Source organism: Buteo buteo, chromosome 3 (assembly GCF_964188355.1).
Source record: "Buteo buteo chromosome 3, bButBut1.hap1.1, whole genome shotgun sequence".
Classification (NCBI taxonomy): Eukaryota; Metazoa; Chordata; class Aves; order Accipitriformes; family Accipitridae; genus Buteo; species Buteo buteo.
In genome coordinates this window covers 9,042,882-9,066,271 of record NC_134173.1, presented here as the reverse complement: position 1 = coordinate 9,066,271, position 23,390 = coordinate 9,042,882, and the positions used below count along the sequence as shown (strand labels likewise).

Sequence of the window (23,390 nt, the reverse complement as noted above, 5' to 3'; positions counted from 1 at the left end):
TGACAGGATTCAGTGATGGTTTAGACATGAAGGGAGGACAGCAAAGAGTCAAATCTGACAGTGGGTAAGATAAGCAATGAAGTCTATCAACTCAGGACAGCCTGAAGTTTGCTGGTGTGGCATTTACTGTCACAAGAGTTCAGTTTTTATTTTCCATATATCACATTTCTATGTATATTAAGCTTGACATTTGCATAAAAGCCTTGTGATGTCTATAAACAGACATGTAGAAAAGAACACTTTTTACTTCCATGATTAAAACCAATGTTCAATCCTGAGCTGATCTAAGCTGACAATGAAAACTGCTGACTTTATGATATAGACCAAACTTAAAATTTGAGTAATCCTTGTAATTAGGGATGGCAAAGGTCTATTAAACTATTTTAGGGTTCCAACTCCTTTGGCCAAAATAAGCAATTTAACCTTTTACAAAGCCACTGAAGATATGATTCTTCATCAAATGCCTGGACTATGCAACTGTTGGGCTTTGGGAGTATGTGATTTCATATATTAATTGGTGTTGTATACCCCTAAAGGGATTTCTTATGCTTTCAGTTTTGCTGTGTGTGAGAGAGAGAGAGAGAGAAGGAGGTGGTCCCTGTCAAAAAGGTGGGGGATTTAGTTTTAAGTAGAGCAGAAATCATATATTCTCTGCCTACTCACCCCTCAACACCAACTGCCCATATATCACTGTGTGTTATTCTTAATAGACCCTTTTCTACCACTCTTGCAGATGACTCTCCCTTAATACACTGCATAAATTTCTGTATACAAGGTTACCATATACAAGTTTTAATGTGTAGGTATAAAATACAGACAAAATCCACATAAAACTGTCGCACTGTTGAGATTTTTTTCTTTTTCCTTTGCTTCTTTCAAAATACAAAAAAGTTGGGTAATTCTTATTTGTTAAGCTTTTGGGGAGAAGAGTTGTTAGATTTTTATTCTGCAGCTATGGAAACTAGAATATCTTTCTTTTTTTTTTTCTTTTTTTTTTAATTTACCTTTCATTTAAATAATGAAGAGCAAGATTCTCACTTAGTCATATGCTTCCAGGAGCTGGAGCTTAAAGAAGAAACACTGTTACCATATGCACTTAAAAAACTTCAGGATGGAGGAAACTGATTTTATATACATGAAGAACTGAAAGAAAATGAATTAAGGGTAATGGTAAATAATTGAGTTCCCAGTTGCCCCCGGAAAGTGTAGCATTGCTTTTAGTAATTCCCCATGTTTTCTTCCTCTGTCCATTAAGTATGCCACCTGAAAAATGTCCTTCATTCTCAGGATACTGTCTGCCACTGCAGATGCTACCGAGTAAGTTGCACTGGGATGATCTAACTACCTTCAAAATTGAATTTACATTAGCTAGAAGCACTTTCTAAGTAATTTTCACCTTTGTCGACCTCAAACTGGAACTCAGAAGTCTCGATAAGTGATGCCCGAGCACTTTCCATTCAGAAAACCATCGGGAAAAAAGACAAATAGATCTCAAGGGCCTCGCATGGCACTCACTGATGGGTTCATTAGAAAACAAAACCTGCCGCCCGGTTGTCAGCGCGAGCCAGAAGGCTTTAGCTCAGGACCTTTGCCTACCTGCAGCAGAGAAACAACTTCCAATTACAAAGCTCTGAGCTGCAAGAGCGCATCCGGTGCTGGCTGCGGAGAGGCTCAGCGAGGATGTCGCTGCTCCCAGCTGCTCGCCTCTCCCTCTGCCAGGGGTGACGCTCGCTTCAGACCTGCCATACGTATAATCACTCTGCAACCTGGTGCTGTCAAAATTACCTGGGCTGGCTTACACGCGTCGTGCATTTTAATGACTCCTGTTCAGCTGCAGGCAGAAAACACCAGGTGACTGCCACTGCTGCAGTTTCTTCCTAGATTTTATGAAGTATTTCTTTACCTAGAAGCTTGTTTTGTTGACGTTTGTACACTGCAGCTTTATTGAACATCTTCATCATTACGCTTTAGTGGCAATATTCCTCCGATGGCTTACAACTAGATGGCAGAACCATTCTTCATCCCCCATCTTTCAATTCTACTGTTGTTGTTTTCTCTTTGCTAGAAAGCATATTGTATGCTCCACAAAGAAGCAAGTGTGGTTTAATAATAACTTATAAGAGCTGGCAGAGATAACCTTGCTGATTTACTGAAGAACTCTGGAAACTTTAAATGCAGATTTTTTTGAATCTACTGTAATTTTTCACACTTCTGTTGTTTGGACCATGAAACAAGACTAGCCAGTTTCTGCTTTTTATGTGAACAGGATGAAAAGAAAGGAAAATGAAAGGAAAAATTTAAATGATCACATTGTCTGCTGGATATATTAGAAAAAGATCTCCTGAACTAAGCTCACAGCACCAGGCAGTCTAAAACATGACTTCTGATAGTTACGTTTTGAAAAGAAGATTTATTTTTTTTAAAAGCAAAGCCAGCAAGATTCTCCTCTGTTTTATACTACTTTAAATCAGAAGAAACTCCTTTTACTACAGAGTTCTTTCTGTGCAAGGAAGGGTGGGCTCTGAACCTCTGGAGTTTGGTCTCCCTGCTGAAATAGAAACAAGCTCCAATTTCAGGACTGGACTCCATTTGCTGGGCTTCATAGAAACTGGTATACATATCTTTATATATCTCCATATACAAAGGATATAATGAACTATATCCTGTCTTTAAAACAGTGTTCCTTTGAAGTCTTGTGCACCTATTTCTGAAAGCACTTCCTTTGAATCTGTGGTTTTAAACTCAAGCTCAACGCTTGACTCACATTAACTTCATAGAAGTAATATTTCCCCCCTCTGTCACAGATGAAATCTGTTTTGCTTTGCATTTACAAGCAACATGCCTTTGAAATCTGTTTTTCTTCGAGCTGCTTTTACATAGGGAAAAACTAACAGTAGGAAACATTGGAGTGGGGTTACAACTGACAGTATGTAGGCATTTCTGACATGCAAATGAATGCTCCCAGTCCATTTACAGCAATGAGTAAAGACTGTTTTCTGGCTCAAACCAGAAAAGGTTTTCTGAGCAAGCTAGGGTGCCTGCAGAGAGACAACTTGTACAAAGGGTTTGTTCACAAGTGGGGACTATTGCAAGGCTGTCTCTTGCTTCTTATGTACTTTCCATAGGATGGCTGTCATTCATTAGTTTCCCTGATAGACTGCTCTGAAATGTACCGGCAAAGGTAGAAATAAATGGAGATTCTCCTGCAGGATTTTGTCTGAGCTTGGCTTTATATGAAACCCTTGCAATCTATGAATCATTCATGTAGAAATAATTTCATGTAATAAAATGTCAAATAGAAGTCAAACAGAGTAAGATTGTAAGGTTCCAAGTGCGGCAAAATTAGTCACCCGTCCCAAACCACATAGTATCTTCCCCCTATATTTTTCTCCTCAGTAAGTTTTATCTCTGCAGGAACTCGCACGGTAGAAATAACTTCTACCTTCACGAAGTCTCTGCTGTTTCTGGCACGCCGTCTACATGGGTGCAGGGAGCCCTTTTGGGAAGCTCTGGTTTGTGCCCGTGCCAGGGTATTTCTTCCCTGGAGCCGTGCGGCACAACCTTCCTCTTTACACAGCATCACAGTTACAAGCAGTTGTCCTCCTTTTTCCAAATGTCAGCCTGGAAAACTCAGCCGTGTCTCCAAGCTTGGCTCTCCTTGCTGAACGGCACTGCCAGTTACAGGAACTGCCCAAGCCAAGCGTTGGTCTCACCCACAGCCCACCCCTGCCCCAAACCCCGGCTCTCATGTGGCTCTGCTGCTCCAGCAAAGTGACCAGATCCCCCACATGCCGGGGGAGAAGCTAATGTCGCTAGCAGACACCATGACTCAAAATCATCTGAGGAATGTATCAAATGAAGTTAAGGGGATGCCTTTTTTAAATTCAACTGGAGAAGCCATCTGAGGTCCCAGAGCTGCGGTCCACGGAGCACGTTGAGAACTGCTTGACCACACAAAGCTATCTAGCAGCGCAGACGAAAGCCTGCATTAAAAAAAAAAGCAATCAAACCATAAACTACAAACCTCATTTCCTAATTGCTTTTCTTACATAGCCAATTGCTGTAGATGTCTCAGGGACATTACGCGTTTGTGAACAAGAGATGAGTGTCTCGGATAATATCTCTCTTTAAATGAGACGTACTGAATTGAAATGTGCTGTAAAGAAGGAGTCCCCATGCCAGGAAAGAGCTCCCAGGCTACACCAGGAGCTGTTGCTGTTAATAACTAACCGTGAACTCCAAAGTTATGAAAATTTGCCTGAGGTCAGGCAGCTATGGGAGTGCACAGCTGTGTCTATCTATTTCGGCTAAAGTAATTTAACTTTTGTATCCTAAATCCATATTTGAAGTAAATGAGGGTGGTGGGGAAGGAAGGGAAGAATCAAATAACCTCCTTTAGCACTTGGCTGTAGGAGTTAGGGGTTTTAACTTTGTACAGATCAGAAACCTACTGGAGTGTACTATGACATTAAAGTTTGATTAGGACTTGTTCGAGATGCATTGCGTAAGTCCTGCGTTATTATCTGCTCTGTGAAGCACAGTACCCTGAACTTGTATAAGCAACAGCAATGGGGATACACTACACGGCATTCTCTATGTGAACTCCTTCAGAACAGCAAGGTATTTTATAAAGAAGATTGACAGAGGATTCAGCCATGTCCACAATGCAAATGTGGCAAATCATCTGCTATGATTTTTAGCTCCAAGTCAGCTGCTATATTTAGCATCTCTCTTCATTGTCCTACTCCCGCTCTCTCAACTCACATTTTTTTACAAGGTCCGAGGTAGGCACAAACCTTGTCATCACCTTAAAAATAACATTGGACTGGCTTCCCCAGTTGCACGGTGGAGGTGAGAGACATGGTCACTTCTAGGTCATGCTTATAAATTATTTACAATTCTGAAGCTTCGCTCAAGTACCATCAGGGATGCATAATTTCAAGGCTCTGTACATTCATCTACAGCAAGTTACATGAAATACATAGCTACAGAAAGCATAGTTATGTCAGTCAGAGTTAGCTTTCCTGTAGCCGTAAGGGCCATAATTTTTTTAAGTACCATTTAAGTGATGTCTGTTTGCATCTGCACAGAAGCAGCAGTGACTCAGCAGCATGAATTCTCCAAAGCCTTGTTATTTTGATTGGAATGGCAAATTTAAATTAAGCACATAGGTTGACTATTGGGAATGGATGCGGTGAGAGAAATAGGAGATTCAGATGTGTAGCTAAGGGACAGGGAAATGGGGAAAGACAGAAAACAAGAGGCAGAAGAAACAGAGAGGGACAGAAAAAGTCTAGCAAGGGTTGTTGAACATGGTAGCTCAGAGTCTGGAAGTATGAATATTTGATGTCATTCGAGTCAGGATCAGGATAATCCATAATACTCATGCTTGGGGCATTCACCACCAGGTGTGGGACCAAGCTTCAAACACCTGCTGCAAATTGGGATGCAGGTCTTCCTCATTCGCAGGTGAATGGATGCTCTAACTTATTCAATATAAAGATGGCCAAGGGAAAACATCCTTCTTTCCCCCCGCCCTTTTGTATGGAGCTTTATGTGGTAGGTCCATTCAGAAAGCTGCATTCAGCAACTTCAGTATGCAGAAGAATAGCTACCCTGTAAATCCCAATAATACATAGTTCCAAGCTACTCTGTACATTAAGGCTCCGTACTTACAGGTGATTTTAAATATGCACCCTGCAGCAAATATGTAGAAGTTGGGGAACTGTACTGGGGGAAAATTAGGAGCACAGACAATCTTGGATGCTGCTTCTTAAAGCAGCAGTTAGGCATCAATGTTTTTTGTAGATACAGCCACAAGTAAGTGCAGAAAGGTTATATTTTCTCCTTGATTTCTTTGCCAGCATCCTACTGCTAATGGAGTGCAACCTGCTGTGGGAAGCATCCCATCCTAAATTTATACCCAGCGTATCTCGAGAAGCATTTTTATTTCTCATACCCAAACTCAGATGGGCATTTGGCACAATGTAATGTATCTTTTCTGCCTGAAATATTATTCATGATTTATCATTTTTCCTGGAGCATCTGACATGAGTGGAACATTCTATGTGTTCCTTTCAAACACTTGGTAAAACTGCCTCATCCCACTCACTGATGTTAGTTCTTGCTGCTGATCTCAGCCCAATAATCACACGCCTCCAGCAGCTATTTACGTTTTCCTTTTCCTCCTTTTCCCCCTTCTGTTTTTTAATTTTAAAAAGGACACCGGGAACTCTATGGAGCTCTTCCTTTTTTTTTTGCCACAAGTTACACAACGAAATGTATACCCAGGCTAAAACAAAAAGCACATGAAAAAGTAACCTTATCCAACCAAAATTTCAGTATACTTCAAAAGCATATATGAACTGTTGCTGTTCTAAAATTATTCTTCAACAACTGTATTTACAGTGGTAGCTTCTGTTCCACTCAACCAAACTTACACTGCCACATCAGTGGGAAGCCTGAGCCTAGCATTGCAACAAACATGCAAGTCTATGGCTTCCCAACACAGGGCAACTAGTTTTTCACGTACTATACTAATATTCAGCTGTACAAAAAGTCATTCGCCAAAAGTCGCAAAGTAGATACATTCTAGAGTCAGAAATGGAAGCTGAGTGTCCTGGCTTCCTCTTTATTGCACTATGCACCAGATCTTATTGCTTCCCAAAAGCGAAATAGCTTTAATGGAAGCAATTCTTTCGGATGTATTTCTTCAGGGAGTGATGCAAGAGACACAGTAGAAACAACTTAGGAATATTACAGTCGTCATGAAATCCTTTTTTATCAGTTCCTAGGGAAGAATTTTCATACATGAGTGCCTTCAATTCTACATTTAGAGTCCAAATCAGCACTGAAATATTTACATGCTTCTCTTCTACGTGCTTGGTAGCAGTGTCCAAAAGCAGAATTTGAACGTCCTACTCAAGACGAGCACATATTAAACTGGGCTTCCTGCTGCTGAAGGCTGGCACAATTAACTCTCACAATATTTGAAACACTCTGTGGCTTTCCTCCCTCCATGCAGCACAGAAACTTTGACTTCTGAACACAAGTATGCTTTTAAAAGTTTCCCACTCTGCCATGTGTGTTATGCACACAGGGCGTACAATAGAAGACATACGTACAGAGAAATAACTACTCAGTGGGTACCATATAGCTTATTATGTGAATCTGCATGCTTTCTGTAATGCAACCAAAATATGTAAAGCTCTATCTTACCAAGGTCCAAGTGCTCTGGAACCGATCCAATGAGATTGCTATTCCAAATCTTTGTGGGTTAAGCTACTAATGGATTTTACTAACTCTCACCTTTGCTGTCTGTAAAGTTCCGTATACTAAGAATGTCATTAAGATCCTGATAGTGGTTCTGCTTAATGTATGTTGTTTTCTCAGGAGTGTCCTGAAGCTGCATTGTGACCTCTTCCAAGTCTTTGTCCAGCTGAAAAACAGAAAGAGTATGAATCCCTAAAAATTCAAGAGTCGTTCCTTCAGGTATCTGCAGTAATGCATAGCTTTCTATAATTAGACTAGAAGGCAGGTGGTAGTGTAATTGCCACACCGTGCCAAATACAGTTTTCCTATAGCACCACAACACTACCTCTATAGATCATGCTACAAGTAACAAACCTCATTCAGCTGTGATATTGCACACAGGGCATATGAGAGGAATAAGCTTTAGTAGTTGACAGTTTAAGCAATTCAGATGTACTGCTGAATGAGAAGGAAACGGGCATTAGAAAGCCCAGTCTGAAAACCTCTCAACTATTTATTATTTATGTGTACAAATGCTGCATACATAGCTATGACCGCTTTGTTCAGTCAATCAAATTATCGACCATACAAGAGAATATAAGTGAACTATGGCATTAGGGGCATGTCCAGCCACGTGAGTGACTGCAGTCAACTCTACCGGGAATGTTTTTTTTTCCCTAAAGATTATCTTTACTCCTTTTACCGTTCTTAGAGAGACAGACTCCTATTAGACTTTTTGTTTGTGTCTCTGTGTGTGTGAAATTTTGAAGAAAATCCAACTCAGAGCTTTTAGTTTGGGGGCCGAGAACACTCTATACTTTTGCGATTTGAAAACTACCCCTGTTTTAAATCTTTTGTGTCTTAAACTGTGTCATCTGGTAGCTAGCACTAAACTGCTGTTGCAAGCGTAACTTTCCAAAAGGGAAATAAGATGAGGGGGGAAACCCCCCCTAAAATCGCAGTCGTTTCTCTCCCCCAAAGCATCCTTTAAGAACTAGAGGGAGAGAAGCACAGATCTTTTCTGACTGGAAGAGCCAGAGCACAAAAGCCGGGTTGGTACAGCCCTGGCCTTTCACGCTGAGCTGGACACAGGGTGCTCTCCCCAGCAGCTAACTTGTGTTCAATGGGCTACAACTTGTATTCAGCTGGCTACAGCCCCAGCAGAAAATAACCAGATACAAGCATCTTAATGGTGATCTGGGATGCTCTCTGTGAACAGCTGTCCGGGATGCGGTGTCCAGAGTATGTCTCAATCACTACTGGCTTAACTGAATTTTAAAAAAGTGCTGAATTTAGATTTCCATTGTTTCCTTACAGAACTGGAACACAGCAACTCAAGGTAGATAAGCCAGAGATGTAGCTGCTAGCCACGGTAGGGCATGCTCCAAATCCCCTTGAGAATGAATCTCTTATTTGGATCTACTGGTTCTGGCTATTTAATTTAATCTATTTAAGCAAAGTCTAAAAAGATCGGCAGGGCCCTGCGTGCACTAATATGGCTCAATTGCCCTGACCAGCCTGACTTGTGATCACCATTATGAGCCTTGCAAGGCACAGGCTGAGATCTTGTGAGTTAGGAGGCTTAGTAGAAAAAACTACAGTAGGATAAAGAAACTGAAATAGCCAGCAGTCAGCTGAGCCTTCATTAAAAATTGCAGGGCTCTCACGTGGAAGGGACCTGGCAAAACTGAAATAAATTTCTTTAACAAGGCAGAGATAATTTGTGCTTTTGGTGTCTTTGGTAGTCTGAGTAAAAACCTTTTGGTTACCTAGGCAATTGTCATTAGTTAAGATCTGGATGACGAAGTAACGGTTGCAATGAAATACCTTTCTTCAAGGTATAAGAATACTTCACAGACTAGGTAAGAACAGGTTCATTTTTTTGTAAGATATGGATCTGTCATGGTTATCTTCTCTCACAAAATGGGAAGTCTTCAAGGCTGACATGTCATTGTTTGAGGTCTCCTGAGCAAGGATGGATATAATTAAAAATATACATGTTATAGCTCTAATGGAATTCATGCACTCCATGTACTTAGCCTTTCTCTCGGTAGAGACTGAAGAAGCTTCACAGCCTTTGTGCCAAAAGGGTCAGCTTACGTGATCCTAAAAGTCTTTTCTACCTTAAGAAAATATGTGATTCTGTTTCATGGCAGATGTAAAAATCTGTCTAGCAAGTTTTTGAACGAACTCGCAGAGAGGTTGGAAAATAACAGCAACAGCAGTCTCTGAGCTCAGCCACAAGCAGAAACAAAGATAGCTCTTAAGTGCCCCGGGGCTGCGGGTCTCTGTTACGCTTGCACGTAAAGGTTGCGCTTCTAGAGCTATTGCTCTATGGTGCTCAACACGTCCATGTGAAGCAGCAGGGTAATTTGCCTGTTACAAATAAATAGGGGAAGTTTCATTTTAATTTGCTAAGGCACATTTTCATTTTATCACACCTGCTAACTATTTGCTGTATTAATTAGCTATTCATAGAAATCATCTCTTTCCTATTATTTCAGTATCTTTGTATGGGGAAAGCTAGGTTTTTTTCCTCTAAAAAGTAGTCAACATATAAGCAGATCACAGAATTGCAACAAAAAATAACAAAAAAACTTGCCTAGGCAGTATATACAATAAACAATACCTCTGTAATTTTCATTCTCAAGCGGTGGTTCTCTGACTGCAACCCTTCTAGTCGAGATGTGCTGGCCTGATTGACGCTGGTGACTGATGTTGATGTTTTTGAATCTTCTTTCTTTTGATTTTGAGTGAACTGAAATCGTCTGTTCTGTGTGGCTGCATCTGGATTTGTCCTCAGTGTGATGAGCTGAAAGGTTTAGAAGCCTTAAGAAATCCTGTCCACGGTTTTATTTTTGCAGCTATTTCTTTCGTATCTCAAAATATTGACAGGCAAACCGAGTTCCTTTCTGACTTCCAAGTACAAAATTCTGGAAAGTGAGCTCTGCTTGCCATGTGCAGTACTTGAGATGATTTCTGAATAACTTTACAGAGTAGGTTGAACCAAAATGATTTTGCAAAAAGGGAAGTGTTAAAAAAATTAGGAAAAACTCATCTAAAATATATTTGACTGGATTTTAATTATGTTAAAAATACATTTAAATATTTAATCAGACATATTTTTCTCCTTCATTGATATCTTTGTACTTTCAAATGATATATTCCTTCCTTAAGAAAAAAACCAACCCACCAAGCCTTTCTCTTCCCAAGCACAGTTTCATCTGAAATTTCTCTTTTCCTACTGTTACAAGTAACACTCAAGCAGAGAGAGGCATGAAGCAGGAGCATTAACAGAAAGAACTCATGGGAGATTGCACTCTGGAGATAACAGAAACTTAATTAGGTTTTAGTGACCCAAAATAAACCAAATCTGTTCAAATAAATTAAATAAGCCACTTAAAAAAAAGGTTAACCTTAAACATATTTCATTTGAGCAAATATAAGTAAGATTTAACATTCAGTGACAACGTGAAAATATCACCTCGACATGAGGAGAGAAAGCTACTAGCTGTTTGGCAAAGGGGAAAGAGCTTCTCAGATTACTCTAGAGAATACAGAATTTATGATTACTTGCCAAGCAGCATACATATATATTTGTATACAGACAAAGCTGAAGGAGGTCCTTGCCCTGAGAGCACAGGCCTGGCATCATAAATGCAAAGGTGTTGAGTTGTCTGAAAAAAGAGAAGGGGCAATCATTTTGTAAGCACGGCATAGCCAGATTTTGTGGTATAGCCCCATTTTGGAATTGGTCCCACTTGTTCTTTAGAGCATGAAACTATTCTGCAGCTGCCGTGGCATGAAATAAGGACCTAACTTCTCACAGAGAGAGATCTGACTGATCAGATATACTGAAGCACTTGGTCCCTGACAAGTATTTACAGACCAAGTCTGCAGATCGCGATGATGCTTGAAGACAATAAATTTCCTTTTTCAGATGATAAAGAAGATGGAGAAGGCTGAGGTACTCAATGCCGCCTTTGCCTTAGTCTTTACAGGTAAAACTTGCCTTCAGAAATCCCAGACCCCTAAAGCAATTGAACACAACAAGTTCATGCAACCTGATGAGGTGTATCTCTGAGGACTAAGGGAGCTGGCCGATGTCATTACGAGGCCACTCTCAATTACCTTTGGAAGGGGATGTTGACTGGGAGAGGTTCCTGGGGTCTGGGAGAAGGGAAATATCACAGCTGTGTTCAAGAGAGGTGAGAAGGAGGATCTGGGGAAATACTGCCTGGTCACCTTCGCCTCAGTCCATGGAAGGTGCTGCAGCAAATCCTCCTGGGAACCATTTCCAAACATATTAAGAGCAAGAAGGTGATTAGAAGCAGTCATCGTTGATTTATGAAGGGGAAATCCTGCCTGACCAACCTGATGATAGCTTTCTTCAGTGAGATGTCTGGGCTGGTAGATGAGGGGAGAGAGTTATTTTTCTTGACTTAAGCAAAGATTTCAACACTGTCTCCCATAATGTCCTCACGGTCAAACTGATGAAGTAGTGACTAGGTAAGTGGCCAGTGAGGTAGACTGAAAGCTGGCTCAACTGCCATGCTCAAAGGATTGTGGAAGCCAGTCACTAGTACTGGACCTCAGGGGTTCATGCTAGGACCAATACTGTTTAACATCTGTGTTAGTGACCTGGATGGTGGAAGTGTGCGCACCTTCAGCAAGTTTGCAGATGATCCTCAAAGAGGAAGAGGGGTTGATACACCAGTTGATTGCACTGCTGTTCAGTGGGATGCCAAGAGACTGGAGATCTGGGCCAACAAGAATCTCCTGAAGCTGAGCAAAGGGAAACACCAAGTCCTGCCCTTGGGGAGAAAGAAACCCCAAGCACCCACCCAAACAGGCTGAGGGTGTTTGGCTGGAAAGCAGCTTTTCAGTAAAGGCACTGGGGATTGTGGTGGACACCAAGTGGAACGTGAGCCAGCAGTACCCTGGGCCAATGGAGGTGATCCTTCCTTTTGCTCAGGCCTGGTGAGAGGACACCTGGAGTGTTGTGTCCATGTTTAGGCTCCCCAGTACAAGAGAGACATGGGCCTACTGAAGGAAGCCCAGTGAAGGGCCACAAAGATTGAAGAGGATCAGAGCCTTTATGATACAAGCAGAGACTGATGATTGTTTAGCCTTGAGATGGAAGAGATCGGGGGGAACATTATTCATGTGTAGAAATATGTGATGGGAGAGAGTAAAGAGGACAGAGCCAGACTCTTCTCAGTGGTGCCCAATGAAAGGAAGGGAGGCACAAACTGAAAAACTGGAAATTTCATTTAAACATCAGGAAAAAACTTTTTCTACTGTGAGTGTGGTCGAACGCTGGTACAGATGCTCAGAGAGGTTGTGGAGTATTCATCCCTGGAGATAATCAAGACCCAGCTGCTCAAGGTCCTGAGTAACCTGCTGTAGCTGAGTCTTCCTAGAGCTCCCTGTCCCGCCTCTCCCCCATTTCTTTGATTCTAATTAGGCTGGCTGTAATGACCAGTGTGTCTAACTCCCAGACCAAAAACTGCATTAAAATGAAGTTAAAGGTGAAGAATGGTAATTACAAGGCTTCTTAAATTAGCAGGCAAAACTGTTACAAGATAAAAGCTCTGCAATTTGATATGGTCTAAGTTCAAACTGAATATAGGATACAAGTATTGCCATCCATCGACTCATCTTCATCTGGGAGTTTATATCTAAAGACTGGATGTTTTGCCACAAGAACATATGCTCTAATGAATTCATTCACATGGTGTGGATTAGATGGAAAAGTCCCTGGGCAATGTGCTCGCTCACACTGTATGAGGGAGGAAGTTAGATGGTTTTTCTTCCTTTTTTTCTGGCCATAAAGTCAGTGGAACTTGTGTCTTGCTGCCTCACATCCGTGCAGTTTCAATTTCGACAAAAGAGTCAATGCTGAATATCTACAAAGATTCAGTGCCAAATAGAAAAAAAATGCTACCAACACAGAAAATTAATGTTTTAGTCCTGGCCCCCTAGAACTGATTTTGCCTTGCTGCTGCTCTGCAGGAAACTGGATCAGAATTAATGTGTTAATGCCATTGCAGCCAACGATGGTATGCACTCGGTGGGTGACTAGAAGTGAGCACAGTGTTCTGTCTCAAAAGGGATGGAGCAGAAAAAATGGAAGGACGTGGAAGTTTGATAAACATAGGTAAATATGGGAAAATTACTTCATGAAGAGAGAATACATGTTAGGATTGCTTCTTTTAAAGAAGTGATGAGTATGCTGAAAAATACTATAGACATGTTGGCCCTTAAAAAGATGATTAGACATAGTAGTTAGCTTCTAACAGGTAAAATATACATAATGTATGTTTGAATTCTGCAGATCACTTCTACAAGATATCCTTGAACCCAGAAATCTATAATAGTTTTGAAAATGTCTGGACATTTTTTAATCAGATAACAAGAACGTCTGCAGTTACTGTAAGCCAGATGCAGTATAATGGACATCAACATTTGTATTTGAGGATACATTTAAATGGAGAGAGAGTGATGATTTCTCTCATCTATCTCACTCTACTGTGGGATTTTCCTCATGTTATTCTGAGGCATTTGGTGCTGAGCAAAATGGCAGTGGATGAGATGGACATTTAACTGGAGAAGTATAGTAATTGCCATGTTTTAAGTAAATAAGATTACTAGCGCTGACAAGAAGTAAGGGAAAAATATCATGTTTCATTCCCTAGTTTGCCTACATCATTGAATAGTTGCCTATTCAGATTCATAAAAGGGCTGTGGGGCAAAATTGAATTCCAGCACTGTTGGCCCAGGAGACTGCTGAAGATTAGTTAAAAGGAATGTGTTTTACTCTGTATGGTGGAGAAGTAGAAGTACTTTCCTGGCCCAGAAACACATTACTGCTTCCATCTGTCTGGCCACAGTTTAATAAATGAAAAAGTGCAATCCTCCAAGTCTTCATTATCATCTCCTGCTCTTGATGAGCCACAGTCTTTAGTATTTCACCAGTGATCTTCCTATGTCACCAAAATTGTACTAATTGACTACACACTTGTTAAGGGGAGAGATTTGGTGCCTGTCTCACGCTGACATCTTACCTAGATGTACAAACTGGGTGGTGTCAGATCTAATTTTCTGCAGAGTCCAGACAGACTACTGTGAAACCTGTGCTGAAGCAGGCTGCAGGAGAGACCTCTTGCCAGCCGTCCTGCTGTAACTGTGGCACAGCATGGCGAGAAGAAATGTAGGGCAAAATATACAAGTGCAAGAAGACGTCTCCAGCTGTGAAAACACTCACATGGGCATTGGAAGTGCTGCATTCCAGCTCCTGCTTCAACCTTTTTTTTTTGTACTTTATCCAATGACCGTTTTTAATGCAAAATAGCTAAGCATTTGGTAACCTGACAATACACAGAATGAGATGAAGTACTTCACGCTTCAAGTTTGGCTACGGTTCATGTTTGTATTTTGAGTAGAAAGAACTGAGAGGAAAAATGAGGGCAGGGTAATTGGGTTTAAAAGAAGAGCAGAGGAAGGGGTTAAAAATGGAAACAGAAAAGTCATTTCAGAGCCTGTGGCAGCAGAAAAGAAGGATGGGCAAAGGAGCATGAAAGCAAAGGGGCAGAAGAGCATGTCATAGCATTAATAATATTTTCTCTTTGAAGAGAGTTCTGACATTCTGTGGAGGTATTTTTGGCATCAGAGTTTTAATATGCATTTTCATACAGCTTACACACTTAAATCTTGCAGTATTTCGAAGTACCCTCCATTGCTGTGCTTGTGAATGGTCCCTTAATTTAGAATGAAGTTGTGATTCTTCCCTAAGATCCAGAATAAAAATATGACTATATATGTCTGTACAGCTTTTTAATATTTGAGAAGTGAATCGCAGATCTTGTAAAAACATCCTGGTTAGTTGGTCCTGGAGAACGAATTACTTTTGCTTTTTCGCAGATCAGAAGTCAGCTTCTATTGCTAGTCTGTGCCTCTAATTTCTTTCAGAGGGAACACTCTGAGATAAATTTGTTAACTTGTTCCTTTTACACATATAGTTCTTGGTCCCCCTTTTAGAACCATCACCAGGGATACCACTTAGCACCAGAACCTATTCCCTATAATTTGCTCAATACATTGATTGAACATGGACCAGTAAAGAGTCACAAATTTTTTATCACAACTCATTTGAAGAAGCTAAAAACAGATTCCAGAGGTGAAAGGACCTGCACCTTGACTCTTGCCTTGCAAATGTTTCAGACATCCAACTGCATATGCATTTGATTTGGGGTGATAAGCTAGGTTTATGCAAATCACTTAAAATGAATACAATTACACATTTTGCTTCAAGATTTCAAATACATTCTCCAGAACTCGAGGCTTTGCTGAAGTACTCTTACGTAGAAACTGGTTTCCCTTCATTCGAGATCTGTCATACTCATGTCTAAAGCTTAACTCTGCAAGTGAAATGATCAAGTTCCAGCCCTCTGTGGGTAAGTGTCTTCTCAGTTCTTCCAATAATGCACAACAAACACATCCTCAGAGCCCAAAGGAGTAAAAAGAAATGAAAGCATATGCCTCCCAGTCTGTGCCTCACTTAGTCCATTAATATACCCATTAATAAATATATCTTCAGTGTCAGCATTTGCAGCATACATACAGTTTTCCTCTGAAGTACTGATAAAGCCTATTGTACCACTATATTTGAATACTTCAGAGGTTTCAACATAGTTGAACTTAGAGCATGCCCGTGAACTAAAAAGGTCTTACTGTTCTGTAGGTATAAAAGCAGAGATCCTGATTATCTTGCTTAGGGTACATAAGAAACGTGGCAGAGTAGTCAACTGGACCTGTCCCTCCTGAATCCCCACTTGTCACCCTTTCCAAAAAGTTCTTAAAATTTGGAAATGGAGACTATTCCATTGAAATGACAAAAAAACCTTGTTCCTCCAGTCACAGATTCAGTAAAGATACAGGCATTAGAAACGCATGTATTCATACTTCTGTAACTTTGCATATTCTACTTTCTTCAGAATCTCATGAAGTTTTGTTCTTCCTTTCAGGATCCAGAGACAAGAGATTATAGATGGACTTGGTTTAGAATTCACACACATCCCCTGTACTGGAAAAGGCAATAAACTTCTACATATTAAATCACAATTACAAAACAAAAGGAAAAAAATCCAGACCCATGCTAAACAAATTCACCTACCTTAGGTACAAACACAAGGCATAGAGTAATGGTGCTGCAGAATATTATGACTAAAGCAACAATGCAGAACTGCACATTGGGCTGGTCCCGAGTAAGGAATGAAACAGCAGCACCAATAATGCACATTATCCCCACGTTGTATACACTCATTCCGATGTACTTGCTGTCATTCAAAGCAGGAATGCTGACATTTCGTGTCTCCCAGGCTAGGAAACACCCGAATAACTGAAATGGTAAAAGAAGTAAAAAAGATGATAATTATAAGAAGAATTGGCTGACAACCAGAAAAAGCATTAATTTTAAACTGGTATGTTTTCTAACTTGACAAATATAGGTGATACTACAATACAGAGATATACACCTACCTTTTACCCAATATCTAATTATCCATGTGAGTTGTTTTGCTCACTAGGACAGATTCCTGCTCTCACAAGAAAAATGTGAAACTTGGAATTAGTTGCAATGGGAACAAATTTTTCTAAATAATATCTTTATTTTATACTTTTAGTAATTTTTAAAGACAGTCCTTCCTGTTTGTTTTCAAGGATTCCAGTAAGGATATAATGTGCATTGTTCTTTTAGCTATTTTTAGGAGCTGTTTTCAATATACTCTTATCAATCCAGTCATTCATTGTATGATTATCACCTACATTAATAAAGAGCAGTGCCAAGATGTGTCCCATGGGAGACAAATATACAATGTAGTAAGTGTCACCCTAGCTGTTCAGACTGCAATTATAATGTCTTTTATTATAGTGGGAGTTGGTAATGGCCTTTCAATTGCAGTTGCCTAATGATTTCTGGCATAAAACATTCTTGTGGCAATTTTTTGTTTGCTTTTTTCTTTGGTGTATTTTTAAGTTTTAGGCCCTTTGTTATTTCCAATATGCTTTTGCAATTCAGCAGGGGAAAGTCTTTAGTGTAAGGAAGCTGCCTTCATCCCTTGAAATTTAATTAGATTTTTCTACAACATGAACTGCTGCAAACGATTATTTTCTTTCTCTTGCATTCCTCAGAGAAATTCTGGCAACACAGTAAGACCATAAATGAACTACGCAACCCAGCCTACAGACTAGGCAAAGCCTGGTAAAAGTGTATGGTGCCCTGGGAAGAATGGCAGACAGCAGATGGTATTGGAGGGAAGGGAAGGACAGAGAGAGGAACCATCACTAAGCCCCAAGGCATGGTTTCTGTGTTTTCTAGCTTTTTTTGATCATGCTGCAGGGACAGACAAGAAGGAGAAAGAAAAAAGGTGCACTCCCATTGACCTTGGTACCCCTCCTTCAAGACCATCACATTTGTCCACTGCCATGTCACGGAGATAATCTTCTTTTTTATACAACTGCAACCCATGTGGTAATCCAGGAAATTAGAGGTCTGTGATGATGCCATTTGGGGATTAATTGCAGTTGCCTAGTAAAAATTTACCTTCTGCTTTTTTCCTGTGGGAAAAAACATTAAAAATTTCAAAGGCATAGAACCTGGACTAGAAGAACACTGTTGGGTTGTCAGTCAAGCACAAGAGAGTTGGGAACTGGCAGCCTTATGTTTGCTGTACAAACTCACTTTTCCCCTTACGTGCTTTCAACAGTAGTAACAACTGGACATTAACAACTGCAAATTTCCTTGATTATTTGCTTAGTTTTTACCTCAACTAACAATGGCAACGAACCCAACCACTTGTGACTCAGCTGCTTTGCACTCCCCCAGAAACTAGCAGGCTGCAGCCACCTACCTACTCACCCAGGCACTTCAAACCAGGACTTACTGCCGAACTGCCAGCCCTGCCCTCCCGTCGCTGAGCTTGTCTGCTAGCTTATTTCATTCTCTTGCCTACAGCACATATGTTACCCTGCCACGTGTTCGTGAGCAGACCCAGCTGGAAGGCTTTGGCAGATTAGGCGTCTACTCTCAGCCCATGGAGCGCGGCAGGTTGGAGGTGCTGCCTCGTCCAGGCAAACCTCTTGCTCACCCATTTTCCAGCGTTGCCGTCACTGCCGCAATCCGTATCAAGACACGTAGGCAGGGGTGGCCCTTCCGAGCAACAGCAGCAGCCGTTGCCCTTGCAATCCTTCCCCAAGAGTTCCTCGGCACCAATCCTACCCTGTCCCCTCCTGCAGGACATGGTCCTATCCAGGGCACTCCTTTGCCTCCCTGTTGCAGGCCTACCTCTTCTGTTTTACCCATCTCCTCTAGTAGGACTAGAGCCCACACCTCAGCCCGGTCCCTTGCCTCTTCCCCTGCCCTTCCCAGCAGCCTAAGAAGTGCTGCAAGCGGAGCATGGGAGGGGGCTGCTCTTGAGGGGCCAGGGTGTATGTAGGCAGCTCTCTGGAGCAGAGAGGGGTCTCAGAGCCATTCAGGTAGGGCAGCTGAGGTGGGTAAGACGTTTATCGAGCTGGGGAGCTTTGTGCCAGAGAAGTAGCTCATCCCCTAATATGTTTTCAGAGCCCCTCAGGTAACCAAGATGATACTTCCAATAAGGAAGGATGCAGGCAGCTCTCCTCCGCTGTTGGGTCTCGCACTGCGCACAGACGGAGCAGGGAACGTACAGACTCCTTTACGGGCTCTGCAGAAGCAAATCGTCCACTGTATTGACCCAGCTGCACTGGGTATGGACACTGGTGATGATAGATTTTTCAGGATACGAACCTATTCCCCCCAGATCCTCCACGGTCTCAGCGGTTCCCTGTCCTATGCTCCCTGCACTCTTGGTGCTGTGGAGCTCAGCTCTGCTGCAAAATTACACTTTGCCAACCCCTGAACTGACAAACAGGCTGGTCTGGGCTGAGCTGTTTTGAGGGTTAGAAGAAATCATTGTGTGTACATCTAGATCATGTTTTTAAAGGGATTTCTATCCTATCCTGCTACAATTAATTATTAATGAGATTTTTGGGGTTGTAGGTCATTCCTCACTCTCCCGTACTTCTCCCAGTATGAACAGATTCCCTTCCAAAAGCATTATTCTGGGAATACAGCCAACATACTTAAATGAGGCCAGCACTTATTACAAATAATGGGCATGAATTTATAGCTGAGGCAGTTATAAAGCAATCTAAAATATCAATTATAATGGAAAAAGATCATTTGAACAGTGTTGTGGAGGTTATGGTTTGGCCCATTCTCATTTATAATTGAGAACAGCATGGAAAATGGTTAAGTATCTTCCAGATGAAAGGAAGATATTTATTTATATGGTAACTAAAGAAAGGGAGAGGCTCTTGCAGCAAGTGGGTTTCCTCGGAATGATGCACTATAAATTCGAGAGCATTGTTTTTAATTTTTATTGGCATTTTGGGTAAAATGCTTGCGTCAGGAAGAGAGCTTTCCTTTTCTAAAAGTTACAGCTGATCTTTGAGACTCAAACACAGATAAAAGCTGAGAGTTTTCTGCAGCCTGCTGCCAGGACAGTGGTGATCACAGAGGTGCTCCTTGTTTGCCTGCTACAAGTGCCTGCAGAGCTCCATGGGATTGGTAAGATTTCTCCTCTGAGATAGAGCATTCCTGAGGGAACATGACACTTTGCTCTCCCTCCAGATGCTCTCCTTATTGTCCCTGTTCCTGAGGCTCAGCCAATCTGCACAAATGAAAGATTCACTTTTATGACTGCAAAAATCCTGAAAAACCCTAAAATGGCTTGGTTGAGGAATAGGATGCAGACATTGTTAGTGAAAGGTCCAGATTTCTGTGATACCTTGACAAGTTTTGAATATGAAACTTATGAGCTCCAGTTAAAAAAACAGACTCTTAGTGCCCCAGTTCAGCTGCTCTTTAGTCCTGGTACCTAAACTTTAAACATTAATCTTCCCCAGCTACATAAATCACACTTCTCATTATGCTTGGGGGCACCTAAATCTTGAGACTGCTGTGCAATTTAAGGACTATTTGATATTTAAGGCGGTCTGCTGGGATTCGCAACGCAGCTGTCTCTCCTGCTATTGCTCCTGGAGGGCTCAAGCTGGTAAGGGCTTCTCAGAGTGGGTCTACCAGCTTGCCCCCCGCCCCCCCAAAATACAGCAGCAGCCATCTTCATTCAAGACAATGATGCTGGTGATGACCATTGCATAGCTTCACGTTTGGACAACATGGCCCAATTCCAAATTTTGCCTGAGATGTACTCTCTAGCCCCAGAGTAGAGGCTGTCTTCAGAAGGAGCTCTCAAACTTCTTTCAGAGCTCTCAGGTTTTATGTAATGAGACACTCACTGTCTTAATTACTTGAGCACTTGCATGGGATGTTAGTTTGGAGCATTTTGATTAAACAGTCTTTAGAGAAGGTGTGCACGAACACATCGGGGTGGAGGCGGGCGGCTCTTAGCAGTGCTAATGTGCTAGATTCGGAGAGGGGTAGGACACATCTGTCCCCACTGTTTTATACCAGCTCGCTTAGGTAGCTCCTTGCTGGCAGTTACAATTCCCATCCTGAAGCTCCTGATGGATCCTGTGCATCACAGTAGGAGTTTGGATAACTCAGGGCTATGCATTCTCCTGTAGAAAGCAGTTATCTAAAAGTTAAGGAGCACAATAGTCTACTGTCAAGTCTAATGGTCTAATTTAAGTCCCTTTGGGGATCTCAACCAAAGACACACTGAGAATGCAACTAGGAAGGCTTCCTACATCGTTAGTCATTACTTAAAGCTTTTCCCCATTTTGGTCTACTAAATACACATCTTGTTGATGTAGAAAGTGTCATAAAATGTTATTTTGGGTTTTCTCTGAAGATATGGGCTGTACAGGCAAGATTGGTTTGTTTCATCTTTTATTTGAGGGTGGGCAGCTTCCATTTGTCTCTACACCGATTTAGAGTATTACCTGTGTAGCAGCTGATATGGTGGGTTTAGGCTCTGTTGTCAGTGCATCTAAAAAGGCTGTGAGACAATCATTGTATAAATCTGGGGGAAACAGTATCTGAAGACAACAGGATTATACCACTGACTAAAGATAGAATTCTGGTCACTAAAAGAAATCTATATTAAAGTCTTAAAGGGATAACAAGACTATGGAGAATACAGTATTTGTGTTCACAGAGTTTAACAGGCAAACTTTAATTTTTAAAAAATCTTGTACTGACTAAATTGTGATAGCTAGGAATATAATACAAGTGTTTGCAGCTGAAGTATTGGAAAACATTTAACACTGCTTTTCAAAACTCTACTGGCTAGTTCATTTTAAATCTTGTTCACCAAAATTACTGCTAAACACAGTAACGATTCCTTACTGATCCACAACATATATTAATACAATCAAGTGTCTAATTTGCTATTGGACTGCATAGATTAGCAGAGAAGAGGCAGGAAATTATTTTTCCTCCTATATTCCCTCTTGCCCTGTACTGCCCATAAATTGTTTTGTCTGTATGTTTCATTTCAAAGTCATGTCTGCTTCTACTTTGAACATGGGTTACAAGCAGTATTAGGAAAGAAAATTATACTGAGGATATCAGAGAAGAGCAGAGAAATACTAGAGGAAAAGTCTCCAATCGTGTTCAGAAGTCACCCTTGCCAATAACTAAAGGGTATGGTTTTGGAAAGATTATATATTGGACCAGGCTGCAGCTTTGCAGCTAATTACTGCATTGTAGTAACACTTAACTGAGCTCACTTGTGGATCATAGCCCTGCTGTGCTGCATGAAAGAATGAAAGCAAGCCTTTACTTTAAAGATCTTACATCTGGGGATGGGTTTTTTTGGTTTGTTTTTGGTTTTCTGGGTTGTTTTGTTTTGTTTTTTTTCTAGATAGATTACTGGGAGATTTCCCCTCCTGCCACCCCTTAAAACAAAGGCAATTCCAGGGTCTGTCCTGTAAAGATCTCTCAGTCTAAAGTTTCTGAGAAGCTGAAATTGTGGGTTTCCCTACTCATGTTCATTCATTAAATCCAGATCATCACAGGCATAGGCACATTTTTATTTCAGTGGAATGGCTGCAGATTTTTTCAATGAGAATTTTCAAAACTAAAAAAAAAAAAGCATTTTGATTTTCAGGTTTTCACTGGAGAATTGGGCAGTAAAAAATACTGAGCAGTTTTCAGGAAGATGCACAGAAAAGTGATTTTTTTTTTTTTTTTTTTTTAATCACCAGCACACCAATTAAGGTTAGCAAACTGAACAAACTATACCCTTGTAGGTCCTGTACCTTCAGCGTCAGTACAACCTGACATTAAACCATCACTCACTCCCCTGATCTGGTACAAGTCAGCTGTGTATTTAGTTCATTTTCACAGAGCTGCTCTGGATAGACAGAACTCAAGGGAAACTTAATATTTCAATTGAGCATTAGGATAATAGCTGAATTTTTTTAAATTGCAAGATATTATATTCAGGTATTCAGTTGAAGGGCTTTCTTCATAAAGGTCTTGGCAAAGTCCTTTATGCTGCAGGGCACTTAGTATGGTCCTGCCCAGGGCAAGATGGAAGAGAAGTGGCACTAAGCTATGGAGACAACATGCATCCAGATAAAATTTTCCACTTTATACTCTGGCCTCCCAAATCGACAGGCTAATAAAATATTTTCCCTTCTTTCTGTTCAGACTGTATTTGACTTTTTCTTCTGTGAAAATTCTGCTTCATCATGAAACACATTCTAGTAACCAAGTTGAAACAAATACGCAATTGGTTATTAGTGAATAACCATTTGAAATAGCTTTATATTGTCCCTGGCATAAGATTACCACAGAAAATTCCAACCCTTTAAAGTGATCAAACACCTCTGATAAAAACAAGAGTGTGCTACAATTTAAATCTATTTCTGCTATATAAAAATTGATGCCAAGAGACATGTAAGGGAATACTGCAATATTTCAAGAATTTATTTGAAGTTTCCTTGTGGTCATAGCAGGGAAAAATTTATCCTACAAAACCATATGGTTACTTATGTTTTGGATGCTAAAACACTGTCAATGTTTTATTAAAGATATAAAAAATATTTGGTATCACTATAAACTACCTTCCCCCACCACAAAGCTTAACTAT

The 23,390-nt window shown here is 40.9% G+C and overlaps 1 protein-coding gene across 1 annotated transcript in view; it reads right to left on the bottom strand.

Annotated features, from left to right (window-relative positions):
• The window catches only part of GABBR2 (gamma-aminobutyric acid type B receptor subunit 2), a 484,603-nt gene that overhangs the window by 9,084 nt on the left and 452,129 nt on the right, over positions 1-23,390 (bottom strand). Inside the window, exons 15-17 of the mRNA XM_075024282.1 lie at positions 16,427-16,651; positions 9,881-10,063; positions 7,309-7,438 (exon numbers count right to left, since the gene is read on the bottom strand). Of these exons, the coding sequence (XP_074880383.1) occupies positions 7,309-7,438; positions 9,881-10,063; positions 16,427-16,651 (538 nt within the window). The remainder of the gene's footprint in view (positions 1-7,308; positions 7,439-9,880; positions 10,064-16,426; positions 16,652-23,390) is intronic.